Source organism: Lissotriton helveticus, chromosome 3_1 (assembly GCF_964261635.1).
Source record: "Lissotriton helveticus chromosome 3_1, aLisHel1.1, whole genome shotgun sequence".
Taxonomy (NCBI): domain Eukaryota; kingdom Metazoa; phylum Chordata; class Amphibia; order Caudata; family Salamandridae; genus Lissotriton; species Lissotriton helveticus.
Window position 1 is genome coordinate 84,790,706 of NC_136061.1, and position 20,019 is coordinate 84,810,724.

The following is a 20,019-nucleotide window of genomic DNA, read 5'->3' on the forward strand; positions in this document are numbered from 1 at the left end:
ACTTTTTGTGCACTTTCCTAGAGAGCTTCTCCTTGTCCTTTGAAGCAGCTCTATTCAGTGACTTGCTACTCAAGGTATGCTGGAGCAGGATGGGGAGCAGGACATCCGTCTAGAGTGACACCAAGCCCAACATTCACCCGAGCCATGCAGACTTTGGTCCTCTGCTCCTTGATGGCATACTGCATGAATGAAACAACATTTAGTGCATGGCTCAGAGTTGTGCTTGTGTCCCATGTACCGCTATCAGTGTAATACCTGGCATCTTATGATTCTATGATGTCATATTCTGGGGCGTATCTGGTGGCAAAGGCAGAGCTGTGACACACCCTCAGGTGCAGAGCTATTTGAAGTTTCTAGATCTAGTCTGAATTCTGAAGGAATTTGCAGGTAGAAGTACACATCAGAATTTCTTTTTATCTGTAGATACAGACAACCAGGACTGTCTGGTACCTGGCGACTCTTGTGTTACCATTGTGTTTCGTGCAGGGATGATAGTTCCATCTTTTGAAAGAGAAGCGCCCAAAGGCAAGTGCAAAAACCAAAGTATCTGTCCTAGGTGGAAGTCAGACAGGGTAGAGAAAAAGCAATATATTTGAGGTTTACAAAAATGCAGATAGCATACTAACATCATTTAAGAGGCATAACAAAGACCTTATTTCACTTGAGATTGACAAACTAGCAACAAAGGAATGCAATTGACCGCTGTTAGGTCTCACCACCAGGTTTTAACTAATTTTAAAGATAGTTTCTCAAACAGGAGAGAGCATAATCAATTATTTTCTCTTTAAGTCACGATTCTTACATGGATAACAAGCATTTCATAAGTCAATCATTACTGAAATAGTTGAAGCTGCGAGACATCTCACTGGAATCTTTTTGAAAGTCTGTTTATTTTCACATGTTTTAAGTATACAATAACAATGATATACAACATACACTCATAAGAAATCCTAAAACACTTTGATGTCATTCTTTTTTGAAGAAGTCCTCAATTCTTCTCTTCTTAGATGAGCTTTCTGTGTAAGTGCTTGATGTGTCTTCTGGTGTGAGCTCCAGCTCTGCCTCCTGGCAGGCATCAGCAGCTTCCAGAAGTGTGGCCTCATCTATATCGTCTTCACTTACCGCAAATGACCTTTGGAAAAGGTCATAAATAGTCTTTTGCTTTGGATCCTTTGGGTAAAAAAAACACAACAGAAAGACAGTCAAAGTAAGTAATATTGGAATATTCATAGAGAGTTTCATATGGATTTACAATAGTTTTAGGATTAAGAAGTATCACTTTAAAATGTAATAGGTAAACAGCCTTTACCGCCCTATCTTGCAAAACCCTATTCAAGGTACTTAAAATACTTGTTCCAGCTCTTCCACCTTTGGTATTGATTTTCTCTTTTGTGGTGGAAAAAAACAGGTGGAGGAAGGCAGGGGAGAAAAACAAGGCAGCCGCATCACTAGCATTCTCCCTTCTTCCACAGTCACAACATACTTGGAGAAAGAGACATACAGAAGGGAGATGGAGAGCTCTGCGATGCAGAATAGATACCTATAAATCACAGATGTGAAATGAAATGAAATTTGTACTTGTAAAGCGCACTTATACCCCAACTGGGGTGTCCTGGCGCTGTAACGCATACCGCTGTGGAACCCTTCCTGGCGTTTTCCCTGTGAAATGGCCACTCCTGGGCACCCCCGAGGTGAAGCCAGGCATCCCAGCGCTGTTGGGGCCGTTGTGGAGATTAAGCAAGCTATTGCCCAGAGTCACAGAGTGGGACCCATGATTAGACTAGGCCCCGAGGCGAGAATGATCAGGTCCGAGGAAATTAAGCACAAGACCCGCAGAGGCGGGAATTGAACCCTGGTCCCGGGCCAGACCTCTGCATCAGGGTCTGCCGCTCTAACCATTGAGCAACGCTTCTCCACAAGAGCATGTAAGAGCATGATCTGTAAAACAAAGATGAGCAACACATCAGATCCAGGGCTACTTGAGAGAAAACTGAGCAGGGAAACTAGAGCGAGACTCAAGACAGATTTCAAACATATGGGTACTATATTTAGGTCCATTAATGGGTTAATGTTCATTTGCCTGATAGGCAATAATTGATATACGCACTATTCTGCCAATCATGGTGCCACGAGCAAGCATTGTTTTAGAATCTGCTGTTTCCAGCTTAATTACAAACCCATATATGCTTTGTATGTCTGACCTGGGGAGAGCCGAGCTCATCTTTCCCACCAACATGTATATGTGAGCGAGGCTAGGGGTGAATGTCCCATAGGGTCAGTTTCATGCACAAAAATACGAAACGTCTATTTTCCCAAAGGCACCTAGCCTGCCAATCAGGATTATGGCAGTAGCCTATCATGTTTGTGTTTCTTGGATTATTACTTTCAGTTACAATTCTATGGCTATTAGACCAAGAGAAAAAAAGGAATGAGGGCTAAATACGAATAGGAGGAAGCACAGATTGTCAGAATCCCTATGCAACATAGATATGTCTGGTATTCATACATTCAGGAGATCCAGGGGAATAGATATCTAGGGCTAGCAAGCCCACTAACATGTTCCTGTGTGGGTAACAGAAATGTCACATTTTTGGAAATTGCATGCAAAACAAAAGAAACAATTTTAAGCATTGATGCCTAGCCAGCTTACTTGAAGTACGGACATTTGTCACCCTCCAAAAGATTATTTTCCATGATTGTAAGCGTAACAGGCAGGATTCCTTGTAGTGTATGGGAAGCCTTAACATTTCAACCCCCATCTATTACAATAACAAACATGGAAAAGACTGGGTGAGGCAATGGGAAACAAGCCAGGTTCCACAACTACATCACACAAGAGCTGAAAGTGGGCATGTGCTGGGAACACACTTCAGGCTCTTTGTTACCAGGTAGTGTATTTCTGCCCTAAAAATATCAAGAGGCCTGTCGAATTAAATACAAATATTGGGCTTAGAATAGAAGACCCATTCAATACTCCCTTGGGCCACCAAAACGGCGATGTGAGAAAGATGATCTATAACTAGCTCATCCCATGAGCCCTTCAGTATGGGTTTGGAACTAGGATAGCTGAATTTATTTCAAACCAAAAAACTTAACCCTGGGCTAAATGGTATAATACAGGTGTTATGGGTCAGAACAGGTGGCTCCTCTCCTGACCTGGTCGACTTTGGCACTCCTTCCAAAAGTCTCTTACCTTGTAGAAGAAATCTGTAGATTCTGTTGTCTGGGAGAAATGATCTTCAGACAGCCCAGCCTGGCCAAGCACTCTGATCTTCTCCTGGATCATGGGCCTGTGGGAGAAGCATGCTGTTCATCAGACTGGCACAATATTTCCCAGCTGTAAATGTATTCATCATGGTGAGGGGATGAAAATCCAAATTAAAGACCTTCTGGAGTGGCAAAGAAAGTCTGTTTACCAAATCCTTTTATCCCACAGAGGGACACCCGCTGTGACAGAAAACATCACTTCACGTCTCTTAAAAATAGATGACCGAGGTAGATTTTTTGAAACCCAGAAACATGTTGTGGTTGGCTGGATAGGATCGGAGCTGATTTTTGGAATGTATGTACCCCATAGAGCAAAACTCTATCTTTTCTAGAAAGTAGCAGTCCATAATGAATAAAAGATGGTAGAAACACAAAAAACAGAAACCACCATTTGTTTTACTTTGTAGACAAACACATCTGAAAGGTACATTGAAGCCTAGTCTAAAGAAGTCTTCTCATTTCCATGTTTATTGAAACACCGTAGACTCAACTTTGGAATTACACAATTGCTCTGTTCGTCCTATGGCATTTCATTCTGTTACTGATTTAGAGTCCACAACAAGCTCTGTCAGAAAAACTGTTCCATTCTCTTACCACCCCCTTTATAAACAAGAGTTTCTTCACTGTGTCATACATTTTCTTCTCAGGATTCCCAGTTATACAGCTATACTTCAAAGAGCACATGTTCATGCGTGGCCAAGCAGCATGGCCGACAGGACGTGAGCTCCTCCAGCTCCGTCCCGAAGACCAGCAAAATCCTGCCATTGATCCTACCCGGGCTCTCCTGATTGCTGGAAAAGCGTGTCGATAGGAGCTGTGACCCCGCTGGGGCCCATGAGCCCGAAAAATCGGACCCACGACCTGCGTTCCTCTGTGAGAGACGACACGGGTGCTCCTTGAAGGCGGAGACGGCGCGTTAAACCACGCAACGCCGGGGACTGGGCCTGCACGGTGGGGCCGGACTGCGGGCACACCAACCGGGGCGAGCCCCCTGCTTTCCCCCGGGATCTGGCCGCGACTCCCGCGCTGTGAGTGGAGGATTGGAGGGCGGCGGCTCAGCGACCCTACTGCTGGGAGGTGAGGAGGAAGTCCGGACGGAGGCGCCGTCCATTTTGTGCATTGCTCCTGTGTCGGAGCTCTGGCCCCCCCCCCCCCTTCCTCTGCCGATGCTGTGTCCCTGAACCGCCGAAGCGGCTACATCTGGTGGAGGAGGCCGTGAGTACCGTCTACCCTTACTCCGTGTCGCAGTGTCTGGTGACCACGGGAGCCTCCGGGCTGCTGCGTACCTGGCTGGACCCGACACCTTCACGGACCCTTGCACGGACTGGGTGCCTGCTTCCCTCCTCCTGCCGAACCTCTGCCTGTCTCCTCATTTGGCTCCTCGCCAACCTTACTGCATCTGGGGGGACTCTGGAACAGCGTCGCTGGGCCCACTGTCGGACTGCGCCCCTCCCCCACACGCCCGCCATCTTGGGACCTGTGCCGGGCGGCCTCCAGGGAGTCCGAGGCGGCTGGTGGCGGAGCGCGCCTCTGTTCCTCCCGGCCCAGATCTGCGGAGCCTGGGGGATCCTCTGATAGACTGCCAACAGTGAGTGCTGTGGGGTGAGGAGGTGCTGATGCCTGCGTTCTCACTGGTCCTGCTCACTGTTCTCTAGGTGGGAATCCATATCCTGACCCCCACTGATGGGTGGCGGACGCGTGCTACCCCTGCGCTGTCTGGCCTCTCAGCTTACTTGAACCACTGGTACTGCATCGTCTGTGTAGCGCTGGGGGCGCCTGCCATCCCTGACTTGGATTGGTTCGGGGGGGCCCTCCTTGGTCAGCCGGGCTTGAGGTGCGCATCTTGTCATACGGACTTGAGCTGCTCGTCATGACGGCCCGCACGGGTCGCGGTCCGAAGACCTCCCAGCCTAATACGATCGTCCAGTACACCACCCCTCGCCACCAGCCGCAGAGGATCACGCGGCAGACAGGCCCTGAGGACAGAGGTGAGGATCCGCCGGAACCGTCCAGAGCTGAACTCCTCAAGGCTATTCAGGGTTCACACGCGGCCCTGGAGCACCAGATTGAGACGGTCTCAATAGATGTGAACCTTTTGAGGACGGACCTTCGCAACGTCGCGGACAAGGTTTCGGATGCAGAGGGCAATATCACTCAACTGCAGGGGGAGGTCGCTTCCCTACAAAAGTCACTTGCCCAGCTCACCTCTACTACCCGGGCACTGGAAAGGCGCGCTGAGGATGCAGAGGGACGGGCGCGTCGGAGCAACATACGAGTACTGGGAGTTCCGGAACGACTGGAGGCGGGGAACCCTGAGCGCTTCCTAGAGACTTGGATCCGTGAGCACCTGTGTCCGACTGGATTGTCCAACGTCTTCATTGTGGAACGGGCGCACAGGGCCCTGGTGCCCCCTCCGCGACCGGGAGAGGCTCCTAGAGCCCTCATTGCGAAAATTCTGAATTACAAGGACCGCGACTGTATTCTCAAGGCGGCGAGGGAGACGGGGCCCCACACGATGGAGAACAGTCGCATTTCAATATACCCTGATTATACCCAACAGGTGCAGGAACAGAGGAAATCCTACTTGAGGGTTAAACAAAAACTCCGTGACATGCAGCTTCAGTACATGCTTCTGTATCCCGCCAAGCTCAAGGTACTTGCCCAGGGCCGGGCACATTTCTTTGAGACACCAGCGGAGGTTTGGGAATGGCTGGAGATCAGAGGGGATGACTTGCCCCCAGGTGAACGAGGGGGCTCGGGTGACACTTGGGGTACCAGGCCACAGAGACGGCGTCGTGGTAGGAGAAATCGTCGCTCTAGGTCCAGAGGTTCTCCTGAGGCTCGACCCACGGTGGGACCGGATGGAGCCATCCTTATGAATAACTCGCCGACGAGAGCTGGCTCGAGCTCAGCGGGGGCGGCTGCTCCTAATGACATCCTGGTACCGGACACTTTGCAGGAAACACTGCGGGACACACTTCTACAGCCCCGGTGGTCCCGGAGACTGCCCTACCGGCACCGGAGTTGGAATGATCCTTGCTTGCACTATCATGCCATTTCTGTGTACTCACTTTCAGATGTGCGGGCCTCCTTTAACCTGCGATTCTCTGGCCTGTAGCATTTCACCATTGTCGCCGGGGTCATCCGAACTCTGGTCGGTACCTTGAGATTGCATTTGGGTCATGTGAGCTATGGGGGGTCTGAAGTGGAATTGTTTGATGTCGTGTTTACCTTACTGATACGGCTGGGGAGATATACCCGGGTGATTCTCTCAGAATCATTTGGTCTTTCGGGGAGCTGGGTGGTGGGTGGGTGGGGTTGTTTTGCTGTGTGTGAGTGTGTGTGGAGTGTGTTGTATGGGGTGGCTGTGCACGTCCTGGCACTGGGGGGGGGGAAGGGCGGGGTGGCGGTTTTGGTTGTTGCTATCCTATTGCTCGTGGGTGGTGGGGGGGAGGGTGTTCTTGCAAAAGTTTCGTGTTTTGGGGTTGTTGGGGGGTGGGATTGGGATTGTGATGAAGATGACACTGACATTATGTGCATATTGGTTCCGATTTGTGGGAAGCTTGCCCTCAGAGCGGCGTCCCTAGATTTAAATGTAGTAAGGGCCACTTGGAGGCGGTCCGAGTTGCGCCTATACTGTAGCCCGTTTGGGCGTACGCTCTGGCCATGGGATTTAAGTTTTTAACGTGGAATGTGCGTGGCTTGGGCACGTGCACCAAGAGACACAGGGTCCTCACCTTCCTTAAACGCCATGGGGTTTCGATTGCTTGTTTACAGGAGACCCACTTAGATGAGGAAGGCGCACAACGCCTGGCTAGGAAGTGGAGGGGCCAGGTTTTCCATTCCTCCTATTCTACATATGCTAGGGGGGTCCTTATCTGGGTGGCCCCAGGGATCCCCTGTGCTGTTCAATATATTGACGCAGATGTGGAAGGTAGATATATACTGGCGAGACTCAGACTAGATGACAAGGACCTCCTACTTCTGAACACGTATGCCCCGAACATTGATGACCCGGCCTTCTTCTCCCAGATACAGGATATTGTGGCTCCGAGTTTAGATCCGCCCCTCCTTTGGTTCGGTGATTTTAATTGCGTACTGCACCATGAGTTGGACCGTCACCTGTCCAGAGAGGGCACTAAGCCCCGTATGACGGCGCGCTTACGAGAAGTAATGCATAATCTTGGGGCAGTGGATATGTGGCGTACTTGCCACCCCACACAGAAGCTTTACACATGCTATACTCCGACGCACGGTACACATAGTCGGCTAGACCGGGTTCTCGCAGCTAACCTTCCCTCCTCACTTATATTGACGGTTACACACCAGGCCCGATATCTGTCGGACCTTGTCCCGGTCACGTGCGTGGCGCAGTGGCCTGATTGTGCATCGCGCCCGCGGCGCCTGCCGACTGACCTGCTTCAAGATCAGGTAGCTAGAGATCATGTAGCAACTTCGCTTTCTGACTACTTGGAACTCAATTGGGTGGGGAATGACCTGTCCTACTCCACCCGGTGGGAGGCACTTAAGGCAGTCGTACGCGGAGCGTGTATGGGCTTATCGTACGGGGTCAGGAAACAGTTGCTCTCTGACTTACGGACTGCGGAGGATGCACTCATGCGCGCCCAATCCCAGCCCGATCCGACCGCGTTGGACCAACAGGCGGAGGGTCTTGCCCTGGTATCCATCCACGACATACTAACGCGACTTGATAAATTTACGCTGGGCCAGTATAGGCAGCGTCTCCACCGTGAAGGGGATAAGTCGGGCCGCTTGTTGGCCTGGATTCTTCGTCGGGAGTTCACGCCCGAACGAATCGTGGCCCTACGGAACCTCAGTGGCGTTATGGTCCACTCGGAGGCGGATGTTCTTGCAGTCCTTCGAAGCCATCTGCAAACCGTATATGAAGCTGACTCGTCCATATCAGCGGACGCCTACCACTCGTATCTTGAGGACCTCCGCCTACAGACCCTGCCAGAAACTGTGGCGAAGGAACTCGATGTCAAGCTGACGCTGGGTGAGATTACTGCGGCGATAGCCGCCCTCCCCCGAGCCAGGACTCCTGGTGGAGATGGATACCCGGCTGAGTTTTATCAGGCTTTTCGACATGTCCTGCCCCCCCCCCTCTTACAGGTCTATAACGAGGCTCTGCGTATTGGCACCCTTCCACCCTCCATGAATCAGGGTGAGGTGTGTATGATCTTGAAGCCGGGCGGTGACAAAACAGACCCCGCAGCTTATCGACCTATCACATTGATAAACTCAGATGCAAAAATCCTTACTAAACTGCTGGCCAATCGCCTAGCCCCGCACATGTCCCAACTCGTTCATCCCGACCAGTGCGGCTTCATCCCGGGTCGCAATACGGCGATGAATTTGCGTCGCCTGAATCACATATTACATGAGGTGCGGAGACGAGAGGGTCCTCATGTGCTGGTCTCCGTTGATCTGGCCAAAGCCTTTGATACGGTGCACTGGGGTTATCTATTGCACGTGCTCCTGAAAATGGGGTTCGGTCCTGGATTTTGCAATTGGATCCGGGTGCTCTACAAGGCGCCCCGAGCCAAGGTGCTGCTGGGATCGGCCCGCTCCGACGAATGGTCATTAGGGAGAGGCACCCGACAGGGCTGCCCTCTCTCCCCTCTCTTATTTGCTCTTGCCATTGAGCCCCTCGCCGTTTCCGCCCGTAGGGAACTACATGACTGGGGCATAGTGGTGGGAGATACTACCAATGTTATCTCCCTCTACGTGGAGGATGCGCTCTTCTATTTGACTTCCCCGGTGGAGGCCTTCCCCGTTTTAATGCGGCTATTGGACCGCTTTGGTGTGGCCTCTGGCCTGCGTATGAATGTTAACAAGTCTTTGGTGTTCCCTCTGACGGATGCTGTCCCGGTCCCAGATGCGGATCCCCGATATTTAGGCCTCAGGTGTGAACGGTTGGCGTTTCGGTACTTGGGTATTCAGGTGGCAGCTTCTGACGACGCCCTCCTGGCGTACAATATAGACAAAATCCTCGCAGCCCTCGGTAAATCTATTGCCTTCTGGAATACACTTCCCCTCTCCCTCATGGGGCGACTGGCAGTTGCCAAGATGGTGATGCTCCCTAGAGTCCTTTATGTGTTGCAGAATACTCTATGTCCGTTGCCGCCCCGAGTGTTCCGTACCCTGAACTCGCTTCTCACCTCCCTACTTTGGGCGGGTGGGCGTAGCAGGGTCGCGCTTTGCACGGTAACGAGGTGCCGGGACCTTGAAGCCCCGAGATTTGACCTGTACTACTATGCGGCACAGCTTCTCCCGGCCGCCAGGTGGTTTGCTGAACACGAAAACTGGGAGTTGGCACTGTTGGCAGGCGTGACTACTGTTAAGGGCCTACAGGAGGCCTTGATGCAGGGTCGAGGTGCTGACGATACTCTGCCCTATGTGGTGAGGCATACGGCCAACGTTTGGCAGCGCTTTGTAGAGAAGGTTCTACGGCGCGCGCCGTTCCATAGGGAACTCCCACTTTGGATATTGGCCCCGATACTCACACTGGAGGCGAATATGTCCTTTAGGGAGTGGCGTTTGGGCGGCTGCGAGACCCTGGCGGATCTCTACCCGGACGACTCCTTTGTGTCCTTTGAGAAGGCCATGGACTCTTTTAACCTCGAGGAGGGCCAATACCTACACTATGGAAGTCTTAGGGAGGTGGCTAGGACGACGTGGCCCCAATTCCCAGAGGCACCCCAACTCACTTATACTCTGGACGTTATTTTATCCTGTGGGAGAGGTAGGCGCCTGATTTCCCTCCTTTACTCCGCCATGCGCCGAGACTCGACTCCCCCGTTGGCGCCGGCCTGGGTGGCATGGGAGGCGGATCTGGGGATAGAGCTGGACCCGGCCCAGAGGAGGCGGATTGGACTGTTGACTCGTAGAGTATCCTGCAATGCACGCTTTAAGCTTATACACTTTAATTTTGTTCACCGTACTTACATGACACCTGTCTCCCTCCACCGTATATCGTCAGATAGACGTCACAATTGCCCTAGATGTGGGATGGCAAGGGCGGGGTTCCTGCACCTAGCGTGGGAATGTCCATTGGTCCAGGATTTTTGGCGCAGGGTGGTGATATTCATTACCCGTGCCACACATCTTAGGTTGCAACTGGACCCACTTCCCTGCCTGCTAGCGTTAGTGCCTAAACCGAAGAAGAAAGGTCTGTCTTATAAATTGCTGCAACTTCTGTTGGTACTGGCGAGGAGACGGGTGGCCATTACCTGGATGGGTCAGAGGGCGCCTGAACTTTCTCATTGGTTACGAGATGTCAAGGAATGGACCTTAGCGGAGGAGACACACATGCAGCGCTCTCGCAGAGACGAGAAGCTCCAGGATGACTTACTCGCCTGGAGAACTATGTGTATGGAAGGGATGAGGGAGGATGACTCAGACGCTACCAGCGCTGAGTTGTTTTCCTCTGCGTCCTCGGAGTCTGGTGATGGGGAGGAGGGGGGTCTGGAACGGAGTGTTTGAGGTGGTGCGGCGGCCCCTGGTGATCACGCTACTGTTCCTTGGCAGCCATGTTTGTATTAGCTGGAATTCCCAATAGGCCACACTACATTGTGATGACTGCACCCTAGCTGGCCCTTGCATGCTTCTCCTCCTATATTCGGATCAGCACTAGAATGTCATTCATGGGGTAGTTCGTTATTGTTCAAACTGTTATGTAGTGTAGGAATGCAACATAAGAAAACTGGCGTGGACATTGATAATGTTTTATTGTTACTTGGAGCACAATTGCACTTTTCCCTATTCGAATGTATGTTTACTCCTGCGCCGCCCTGCCTCCGGGATGTGGGCCATACACGGCTGTGTATTGATTCTGGGACTTTTTGTTCCTGCTGTTTCCATACTGACTGGGTTGATCATTGTATACCTTGTGCCTTCTTCTTATCTTCGCCACAATAAAAATACTTAAAAAAAAAAAAAAAGAGCACATGTTCATACCTGGAAGTCTCCACCAGAAATTAAGTCCCAAAACCTTTCTCCAAAGTAGAGATTAAAGTCACTGTACCACTCCTCAGAGGTTTCCCATATAAAACTTTCACTTGCTTAATATGTACCTATACTGAATGTACATGCTAATTTCTTAAATATAGATTAAATAACCCATTTGAGTTGTTTGTGTATACCAATGCAGGGAGGCTGTTCTAGCAGGAGTGAGAGTGTGCGGGGTGCACTGTGCAATAAATTGGGTTATTAATTCAGAGGGGTGGTAGCACAATCAAATGATAAACACAATTCTTCTTCAGGTTGTAACACAAAAGTCACTAAATGAACTGCTTAACCCTCTAGTAGCTTAGCACAAAAACAGTCAAGCTTAACTTAGAGGCAATATGTAAAGTATATATGTAGTATTCAAACAGATATAAATTGAAAACACAACACAAGTATAATGTAATAAATAAAATGACACCAAAACATCAAAAATCCAAATCAGCAAAACCGGGGTTGCGTATTTTTAAAGTTGTAGGTGAAAATAGCACCAAAAAGCACGAAGTGCCTCTTGCGGGTATCTGGTCCCGCTGGACCGGGTCAAGTTCAGCCCAACCGCGAAGGAGCGTAGGTTGGATGCAAGAATCAGGTGAGTTCTGAGAAGAGCTTACCTTCTCAGACTCCAAGTCTACACAGGGAGCCTCAGCTGGAGTTTCACATTGGCAGGGGAGAGAGTCCTTTGGCGAAATGAATAGCAGGTTGCTGCTGGAGCTTTATGTTGGTGGCTGACACGAAGAGCAGGTCATTGCTGGAGATTCTCTTTGGCGGGAGACGAGGCAGCCATTGCTAGCACGGTTGGTCATAGCTGACGCGAAAAGCCGGTTGTCGCTAACGCTTCGTGTTGGTGGGTGTCGCGGATTGATGTTTCTTGGCATGAAGAGCCCGCTCGTGGTTACGAGAAGCAGCGCAACTTCTGGATGTTCACCTGGAGTTCTGTTTGAGGCAGGAGGAGTACACTCTGATGCCAGACAAGGGTCCAGGACCTGTGGGCACCTCTTGGGGTTCAGGACTCACTCCAGCAGAGGCCAGTAGCAGGGCATAGACAGGTCCAAGTGGTGTTGGTCAGCTGAGAAGTTGCTGGGAGGTTTCTGGAAGCTTGTTGTGTCCCTGTATCTCAAACAAGAGGTTAGCCAACTGACCCTTGAAGTCACTTTTGGGGATCAAGCCAGTCCAATCTTCCTTCTTCAGACAGAAAGGCAGTCAGTCTTCTAAATCTTCCACACGTCCAGGAGTCCTCTGATGAGGTCTGAGGGTGCTATTCTTATATCCAGTGCCAGTTCTCTTAGGGTGCTATTCTTATACCCAGTGCCAAACTGTGGGATACCCCCTTTGTCTAATCTTCCCCTTCTTCTCGGGTTGGCTCCAATCTGTCTGAGGGACAGAAGCAGACAGGCCAAGGTGTCAATCAATCAATCAAGGCATTTGTATAGCGCGCTACTCACCCGGAAGGGTCTCAAGGCGCTGGGGGGGGAGGGGTACGTCACTGCCCTAACAGCCAGGTCTTGAGCTGCTTCCTGAAGGAGAGATGGTGTTGGGTCAGCCGAAGGTGGATGGGGAGGGAGTTCCAAGTCTAGGCTGCCAGGTAGGAGAAGGATCTTCCTCCGGCGGTGGCTCTGCGGATGCGTGGTATGGCGGCAAGGGCGTGGCTGGTCGATCGTAGCTGGCGGGTGGGCATGTAGAAGGTCAGGCAGTCGTTGAGGTACTTGGGGCCCAGGTCGTGGATAGCCTTGTGTGCGTGGGTGAGGAGCCTGAACGTGATTCTCTTGCTGACTGGGAGCCAGTGCAGGTCTCTCAGGTGGCCGGAGATGTGGCTGTGTCGGGGGATGTCCAGGATGAGTCGTGCGGAGGCGTTGTGGATGCGTTGGAGTCTTTTTTGAAGTTTGGCTGTGGTTCCGGCGTAGAGGGTGTTCCTGTAGTCCAGTCTGCTGGTGACGAGTGCCTGGGTGACGGTCTTCCTGGTTTCGGTGGGGATCCATCGGAAGATCTTGCGGAGCATGCGCAGGGTGTTGAAGCATGATGCGGAGACGGCGTTGACTTGTCTGGTCATCGAGAGGGAGGAGTCCAGGATGAAGCCCAGGTTGCGTGCGTGGTCCGTTGGCTTGGGAGTGGTGCCCAGGGTAGGGGGCCACCAGGAATCGTCCCAGGCGGAGGGCGATAATCCCAGGATGAGGACTTCCGTCTTGTCTGAGTTCAGTTTCAGGCAGCTGTTCTTCATCCACTCGGCGACGTCTTTCATCCCTTCGTGTAGGCTGGCTCTGGCGGTGGCGGGGTTGTTGGTGAAGGAGAGGATCAGCTGGGTGTCGTCGGCGTAGGAGATGATGTTGAGGTTGTGTTGGCGTGCGATGTCCGCGAGGGGGCTCATGTAGACGTTGAAGAGGGTTGGGCTGAGAGATGATCCTTGTGGTACGCCGCAGATGACTTTGGTGGCCTCGGATCTGAACGGGGGAGGCGGACTATCTGGGTTCTTCCGGTGAGGAACGAGATGATCCATTCCAGTACCTTCTCTTGGATTCCGATGTTGCTGAGGCGCTGCACTAGGGTGCGGTGGCAGACAGTGTCGAACGCTGCAGAGAGGTCCAGGAGAATGAGGGCCGCTGTTTCCCCGTTGTCGAGCAGGTATCTGATGTCATCGGTGGCTGCGATCAGGGCGGTCTCGGTGCTGTGGTTGGCTCGGAAACCGGACTGCGAGGGGTCGAGGGATCCGTTCTTCTCGAGGAAGGCTGCAAGCTGTCTGTTGACGGTCTTCTCGATGACTTTGGCAGGAAAAGGGAGGAGTGAGATGGGGCGGAAGTTCTTGAGGTCGGTGGGGTCCGCTGTTGGTTTCTTCAGGAGGGCGCTGAGCTCGGCGTGCTTCCAGTTCTCCGGGAAGGTGGCGGTGTGGAGGGAGGTGTTGATGTCCCGGAGATGGGGTGCGATGATGGCGTCGGCCTTGTTGAAGACGTGGTGGGGGCAGGGGTCGGTTGGGGATCCGGAGTGGATGGTATTCATCGTGCGGGGGGTGTCTTCGGTGCTGACCGGGGTCCAGTTGCAGAGGGTGGTGGTGGCGGGCGTCGGTTCGGTCGTTGGGTGCGTGGTCTGTGCGCCGAAGCTGTTGTGTATGTCGGCGATCTTGCGGTGGAAGAACGAGGCGAGTGAGTCGCAGAGGTCTTGTGAGGGGGTGATGTCGTTGTTTCCGGCGCTGGGGTTGGAGAACTCTTTGACGATGCTGAAGAGTTCCTTGCTGTCGTGGGCGTTGTTGTCCAGTCGTTCTTTGAGTGCTGTCTTCTTGGTGGTGCGGATCAGCTGGTGGTGCTTGCGGGTGGCTTGCTTGAGGGCGGTCATGTTGTCTGTGGTCTGGTCGAGGCGCCAGGCTTTCTCGAGGGTGCGGCAGTTCTTCTTTCAGTCCTTGAGTTCGTCGGTGAACCAGGGGGTTTTCTTGCTGCCCGGTCTGCTGGGAGGGTTCTTTAGTGGAGCGAGGTTGTCGGCGCAGGCGGTCAGCCACTGTGTGAGGTTGCTGGCTGCTTTGTTGGGGTCCGTTGTGCTGGTGGGAGGGTTCTGGCTGAGGGAGGCAGTGAGCTGCTCGGCAGTGATCTTGCTCCAGCTCCGGAGAGGAACCTGTTGCGGGTGGTGGTGGCTCGTGGTTCTTCTGAAGCTGAAGTGGACGCAGCTATGGTCAGTCCAATGAAGTCCGGTGGAGTGGCTGAAGGAGATGTGCTTGCTGGATGAGAAGACAGGGTCAAGCGTGTGGCCGGCTTAGTGGGTGGGGGTGTTCACCAGTTGCTTGAGTCCGAGGTTGGCGAGGTTGTCCAGCAGGCTGGTGGTGTTGCTGTCATTGTTATTCTCCAGGTGGAAGTTGAGGTCCCCTAGGAGGATGTAGTCAGCGGAGGGGAGGGCGTGTGGGCTGATGAAGTCTTCAATGTCTTCACTGAATTGTGTGCGTGGTCCCGGGGGTCTGTAGATGAGGGTCGTCTTGGGGTCGGTGTGTATCTGGAAGTGGAGGTGTTCGGCGGCGGTGAAGGTGTCGTCGGACTTGGTCAAGATGCGGATGGTGTTCTTGTGTACGATGGCGATACCTCCTCCCGTCTGGTTGACGCAGTCCTTCCGGGTGATCTTGTATCCGTCCGGGATGGCTGTGGCGATGTCGAGCGCTGAGGAGGCGTTCATCCAGGTTTCTGTGAGGAAGGCGACGTCTGGTGCTGTTGTGTCGAGCAGGTTCCAGAGCTCGACGGCGTGTCTGTGGACGGAGAGGGTGTTGAGCAGGATGCACTTGAGGTGGTTGTCGCTGGGGCTCGGCTTGGCGGGTGCGGTGCAGGTCCGGAGGCAGGTGAACTTGCAGGCTTGGCAGGTGAAGGGTCCGTGGGTGCGTTTCAGGGTGGCTCGGTAGCAGGCGGGGTTCCGGCTGGCGTTGAGGGTGGCGGCGTCGTAAGTCCGTCATGTGGGCTGGCATCCTCGGGGGCCAGGGGTCCTAGCGCTGGGCGCGGTCCAGGCGCAGACGGGCTTGCCTTTGGCGCGCCTTCGGCGCACAATTGGCACGCCCACTGCGCGTGACCGCTGCGCGTCCGTGCGTCTCCATTTAAGGCGAAGTGGGAGGGAGGAGCAGCTGGGAGGCGGGAGCTGGGAGGGCACAGAAGAAAAGGGGGCGGGGCCGCAATCTCACGGCGGCGGGAAGCGGGGAGCGGGGGTTACACCAGAGGTACAAATTGAACAAAATACAACAGGGTAACAAAAACAACAGCAAGGCAATGAACAGGAAAAGAGAACAGGAGAAAAACTGCAGATCGGCGCAGCGAGCAGCAGCGAGGGGGCACACACACAACTGGAGGGCCGTGCGGCGCGGGGGTGTCCTGAGGAATTTGTCAGTGGTAGGGCAGGCAGGCAGCCCTTAGACGTCAGGTAGGGGGAGGGAACATCCCTGAGGCTACTTATTAAAGCTCAAGAGGGTTGAGTACAACCCCCAAGGACATTCTCCTCAGGAGAGAAACACCCTGCCCCACGACCAAGGCTCTTTTTTCTCCATGTCTGGAAAGAATACAGATCACACCACAGGAGGGCTATTACAGTCATGTCACCCTGGACACTGTAGAAAGGCATATTTGTTTTAGAGAAACAAATGCTAAGTTTCCAAAAGTGCACTATCAGAATAGTAACTTCAAATCTGACTTTGACATTAAAGAGAATTTTAAATTACAATTTAAATGAGTGGAAGAAGCATTTCTCTATCTTTTCCCAAACTGAAGTTATCACTTATTAAGGGCTGAGTACAACCCCCCAGGACATTCTTCTCAGGAGAGAAACACCCTGCCCCACGAGCAAGGCTATGTCTGGAAAGAATACAGATCACACCACAGAAGAGCAATTACAGTAATGTCACCCTGGACACTGTAGAAAGGCACAATTGGTTTAGAAAGAAAAATGACAACTTTCTAAAGTGGCATTTTCAGAATAGTAACTTAAAGAACAAATTACTTGCCCCCAGTAGCGATGTATCTATAAGAGACATATGTAGTTATAGATTCCTTACCTTAGAATTACCCCCAGGTGTCAGACTGGATCTGGAGAAATTTGTTTGTAGCAGTACGCCTGCATGTCGGTAGGTGGCGTTGGTGGACTCTGCGTCCGTCGTCGGCACCACGGTCCCCAGGAGGACGTAGTGATGTCTACTTAGACGCTGCCCCATGGCGCTTAAAACAGTTCTGACCGGACTTTCCACAACAGAACCGCAAAGCTATGCAAGACACTAACCACTGGTGCCCAAAACTAGGGCCCTGGTAGGGAGTCCCTCTCCCTATAAGTCAGTTCGCAGAACAGGGAGGATGGGTCGGGCGGTAAGGAATCTATAACTACATATGTCTCTTACAGATATATCGTTACCGAAGGTAAGTAACTTGTTCATCTGAAAGAGACCGTAGTTCTAGATTCCTTACCTTAGAATAGATACCCCAGCATTGCCAACCTCGGTGGTGGGTCTGCAAACTAAGTTCACACTAGGAAGTCCTGGAGAACAGAACAGCCTGAAAAGCTTTCTCTCCAGACTTGGCTGTCCAGGTAGTAATGTCCCGTGAACGTGTGCAGGGATGCCCACGTGGTTGCCTGGCGGATGTCAACCAGCGGAACTCCACGTCCCAATGCAGTAGTGGCTGCCATCGCCCTGGTAGAGTGAGCGCACAGTACTACTGGAGGTTCCTTTTTTGCCAAAGAATAGCAGATCTTGATGCATAGAACAACCCATTGAGAGCTAGTACATTTGTGCACGGCCCGACCTTTCTTGGCGCCCACATAACCTACGAAGAGTTGATCATCCACCCGGAATTATTTAGTGCGGTCAAGGTAGAAGAACAGGGCACCTTTTAGGTCCAGACAGTGGAGTCTCTCCTCCTCTTTGGAAGGGTACGGAGGCAGGAAGAAGGTGGGCAATGTGATGGTCTGACCTATGGGGAAAGAAGTAACCACTTTTGGCAGAAAAGAGGGCCTAGTGCGAAAGACCACTTTGCCCGGATGAACAGTAAGAAAAGGAGGCTTGGAAGACAGAGCCTGAAGCTCACTCACCCTGATAGCAGAAGTGAAGGCAAGCAGGAAAACAGTCTTTAATGAAAGAAGACAAAGAGAACAATTATGTAGGGGCTCAAAGAGAAAACACGTAAGATAAGTACAAGATTCAAGTCCCACTGGGGCATTACGAAAGAAGGAGGAAAGAGAGGAGTGAATGCCCTTCATAAATCTGTTTACAATAGGGGACTTGAAAAGAGAAGGCTGATCATGAAAGTGAAGAAAGGCCGAAATGGCTGAAAGATAGCCTTTAACCCCTTCAGCGCGGATGACAAAGCCAGCTCGTCATCAGCGTTTCCTGCGCTGCGCGCATGACGAGCTGGCTTTGTCACAAACAAGCCATTTTTGAAATTTCAGCGCACGGCGGGAATTCGCGGTAGCGCGGAAGCGGTTAAGGGTGCCCAAAGCAGTGCCCTGCTGGGCCAAAGAAAGAATGAAGAGGAGACCCTCTGAAAGAGGGCCAGAAAGGGGATCCACAGCCTTTGCTGTGCACCGTGCCACAAATTTGTTCCACCTACAGGCGTATACCGATTTAGTCGAGGGACGACTGACTGCCAAGATGACATTACAGACTTCAGGAAAGAAGGTCAAAGGCTGTCGACTGTTGCCGCTCAATCTCCACGCAAGGAGGTGGAGGCTGGACAGGTTCAGGTGGAGGATCGGCCCCACCTACTGCACAACAGATCCTCCTGAAGAGGCAGTCTGATCAGAGGATCGATGGCCATGCTCAAGAGCTTGGGGTACCAGACTCTTCGTGCCCAGTCTGAAGCCACAATAATGACTTGGACCCGGTCGCTATTGATCTTCTTCAGCACTCTGGGTAGAAGTGGGACTGGCGGAAAGGCCTACCGGAGGCCGCAGCTCCACTCATGACAAAAGGAGACACCGAGAAAATGCCATCTTGTAAAGTCAAACACGAAGAACTGCTGACATTGTGCGTTCTCTTTGGTGGAGAATAGATCTAAACAAGGCTCTCCCCACTGCTGAAAGAGATCGTGATCCATCATGCACCTGCGGCTGAGTCCGTCCACCCTGGCATTCAGGGAACCTGTTAGGTGTTGAAACACAAGGGATATACTCTGTTGTTCCAACCATGTCCCAAGGCGTAGGGCCTCTGGACATAGGGTCCACCACCCCTCCCCGCCCTGGTTGTTGCAGTACTACATGGCGGTGGTGTTGTCCGTAAACACCTGCACTACCTTTCCTTTGACAGAAGGAAGGAATGCCTTCAGTGTGAGACGGATCGCCTGAAGGTCCAGAAGGTTGGTGTGGAACCCGGACTCCGCCGGAGACCAGAGACCTATGATCTCCACCTCTTCGATGTAGCCGCCCCATCCCAGGGATGACACATCGGTCACCACTGTGAACTCTGGTTGAGGAAAGGAGGGGGCATCTGCCACTGACCCAATCCTGGTTCGTGAGCGATCACTGCAACTGACATGCACTCCCCTCTGAGATCTGGACTACATCGGATCGATTCCCCTAATGCTGTGCTTTAGGGGACTGGCCTGCCCGCTGGCCCCCAGACCTGCGTCGCTGGGTTTCACATCCGCAGCCATGCATAGACTGGGTAGCTTGTGTGGCCCTGTGGCTCGACTGGGTAGAACGTGGTAGGGCACCCCTTCTGTAGCCACGAAAGGGGTAAAAGGCAGACTGCGTGGGGCAAGAGGATGCTGCGAGGCACAAGGATCTGGCCATAGCCCTAGAATCCTTGAAGCACTTGAGCGCTGAGTCCGCCTTGTCACCAAACAGGCGACGGCCATCAAAGGGCATGTCCAAAAGGGTGCATTGGACATCCCCCCCAAAAAACAGACGTCCTCAACCAGGCGTAGCACCTCAGGGCTACCGATGAGGAAACCGTTCTGCCCACAGAGTCAGTGGTATCCAGCCCACACCTGATGGTGAACTTTGCTACGTTTCGACCCTCAGCAACTGCGCAGGTGAGCGCGACACAGGCCTCCTCTGGGCACTGTGGCAGCACTTGGGTAACGGTATCCCACACCCTATGGGTATAACTGCCCAAGAGGCATGTGGTGTTAACCAACCGCAACCTTAAGATGACGGAAGAAAACAACTTCTTCCTAAGGTGGTCCAGCTTCTTGGATTCCCTATCTGGAGGACCTGGAGGGAACGCACCTTCAGAGGACGAGGCTTGGACCACCAAGGTCTCGGGGGTTGGGCTTTGGGAGAGGAAAAGTG

At 52.4% G+C, this 20,019-nt stretch overlaps 1 protein-coding gene across 1 annotated transcript in view; it reads right to left on the reverse strand.

The window, feature by feature from the left end:
• Positions 1-871: 871 nt before the first annotated feature.
• SMARCAL1 (SNF2 related chromatin remodeling annealing helicase 1) overlaps positions 872-20,019 on the reverse strand; it is a 326,034-nt gene continuing 306,886 nt past the window's right edge. The window contains exons 16-17 of the mRNA XM_078679275.1: positions 3,194-3,290; positions 872-1,170 (exon numbers count right to left, since the gene is read on the reverse strand). Coding sequence (XP_078535401.1) covers positions 967-1,170; positions 3,194-3,290 — 301 coding nt within the window. The 3' untranslated portion in view covers positions 872-966. The remainder of the gene's footprint in view (positions 1,171-3,193; positions 3,291-20,019) is intronic.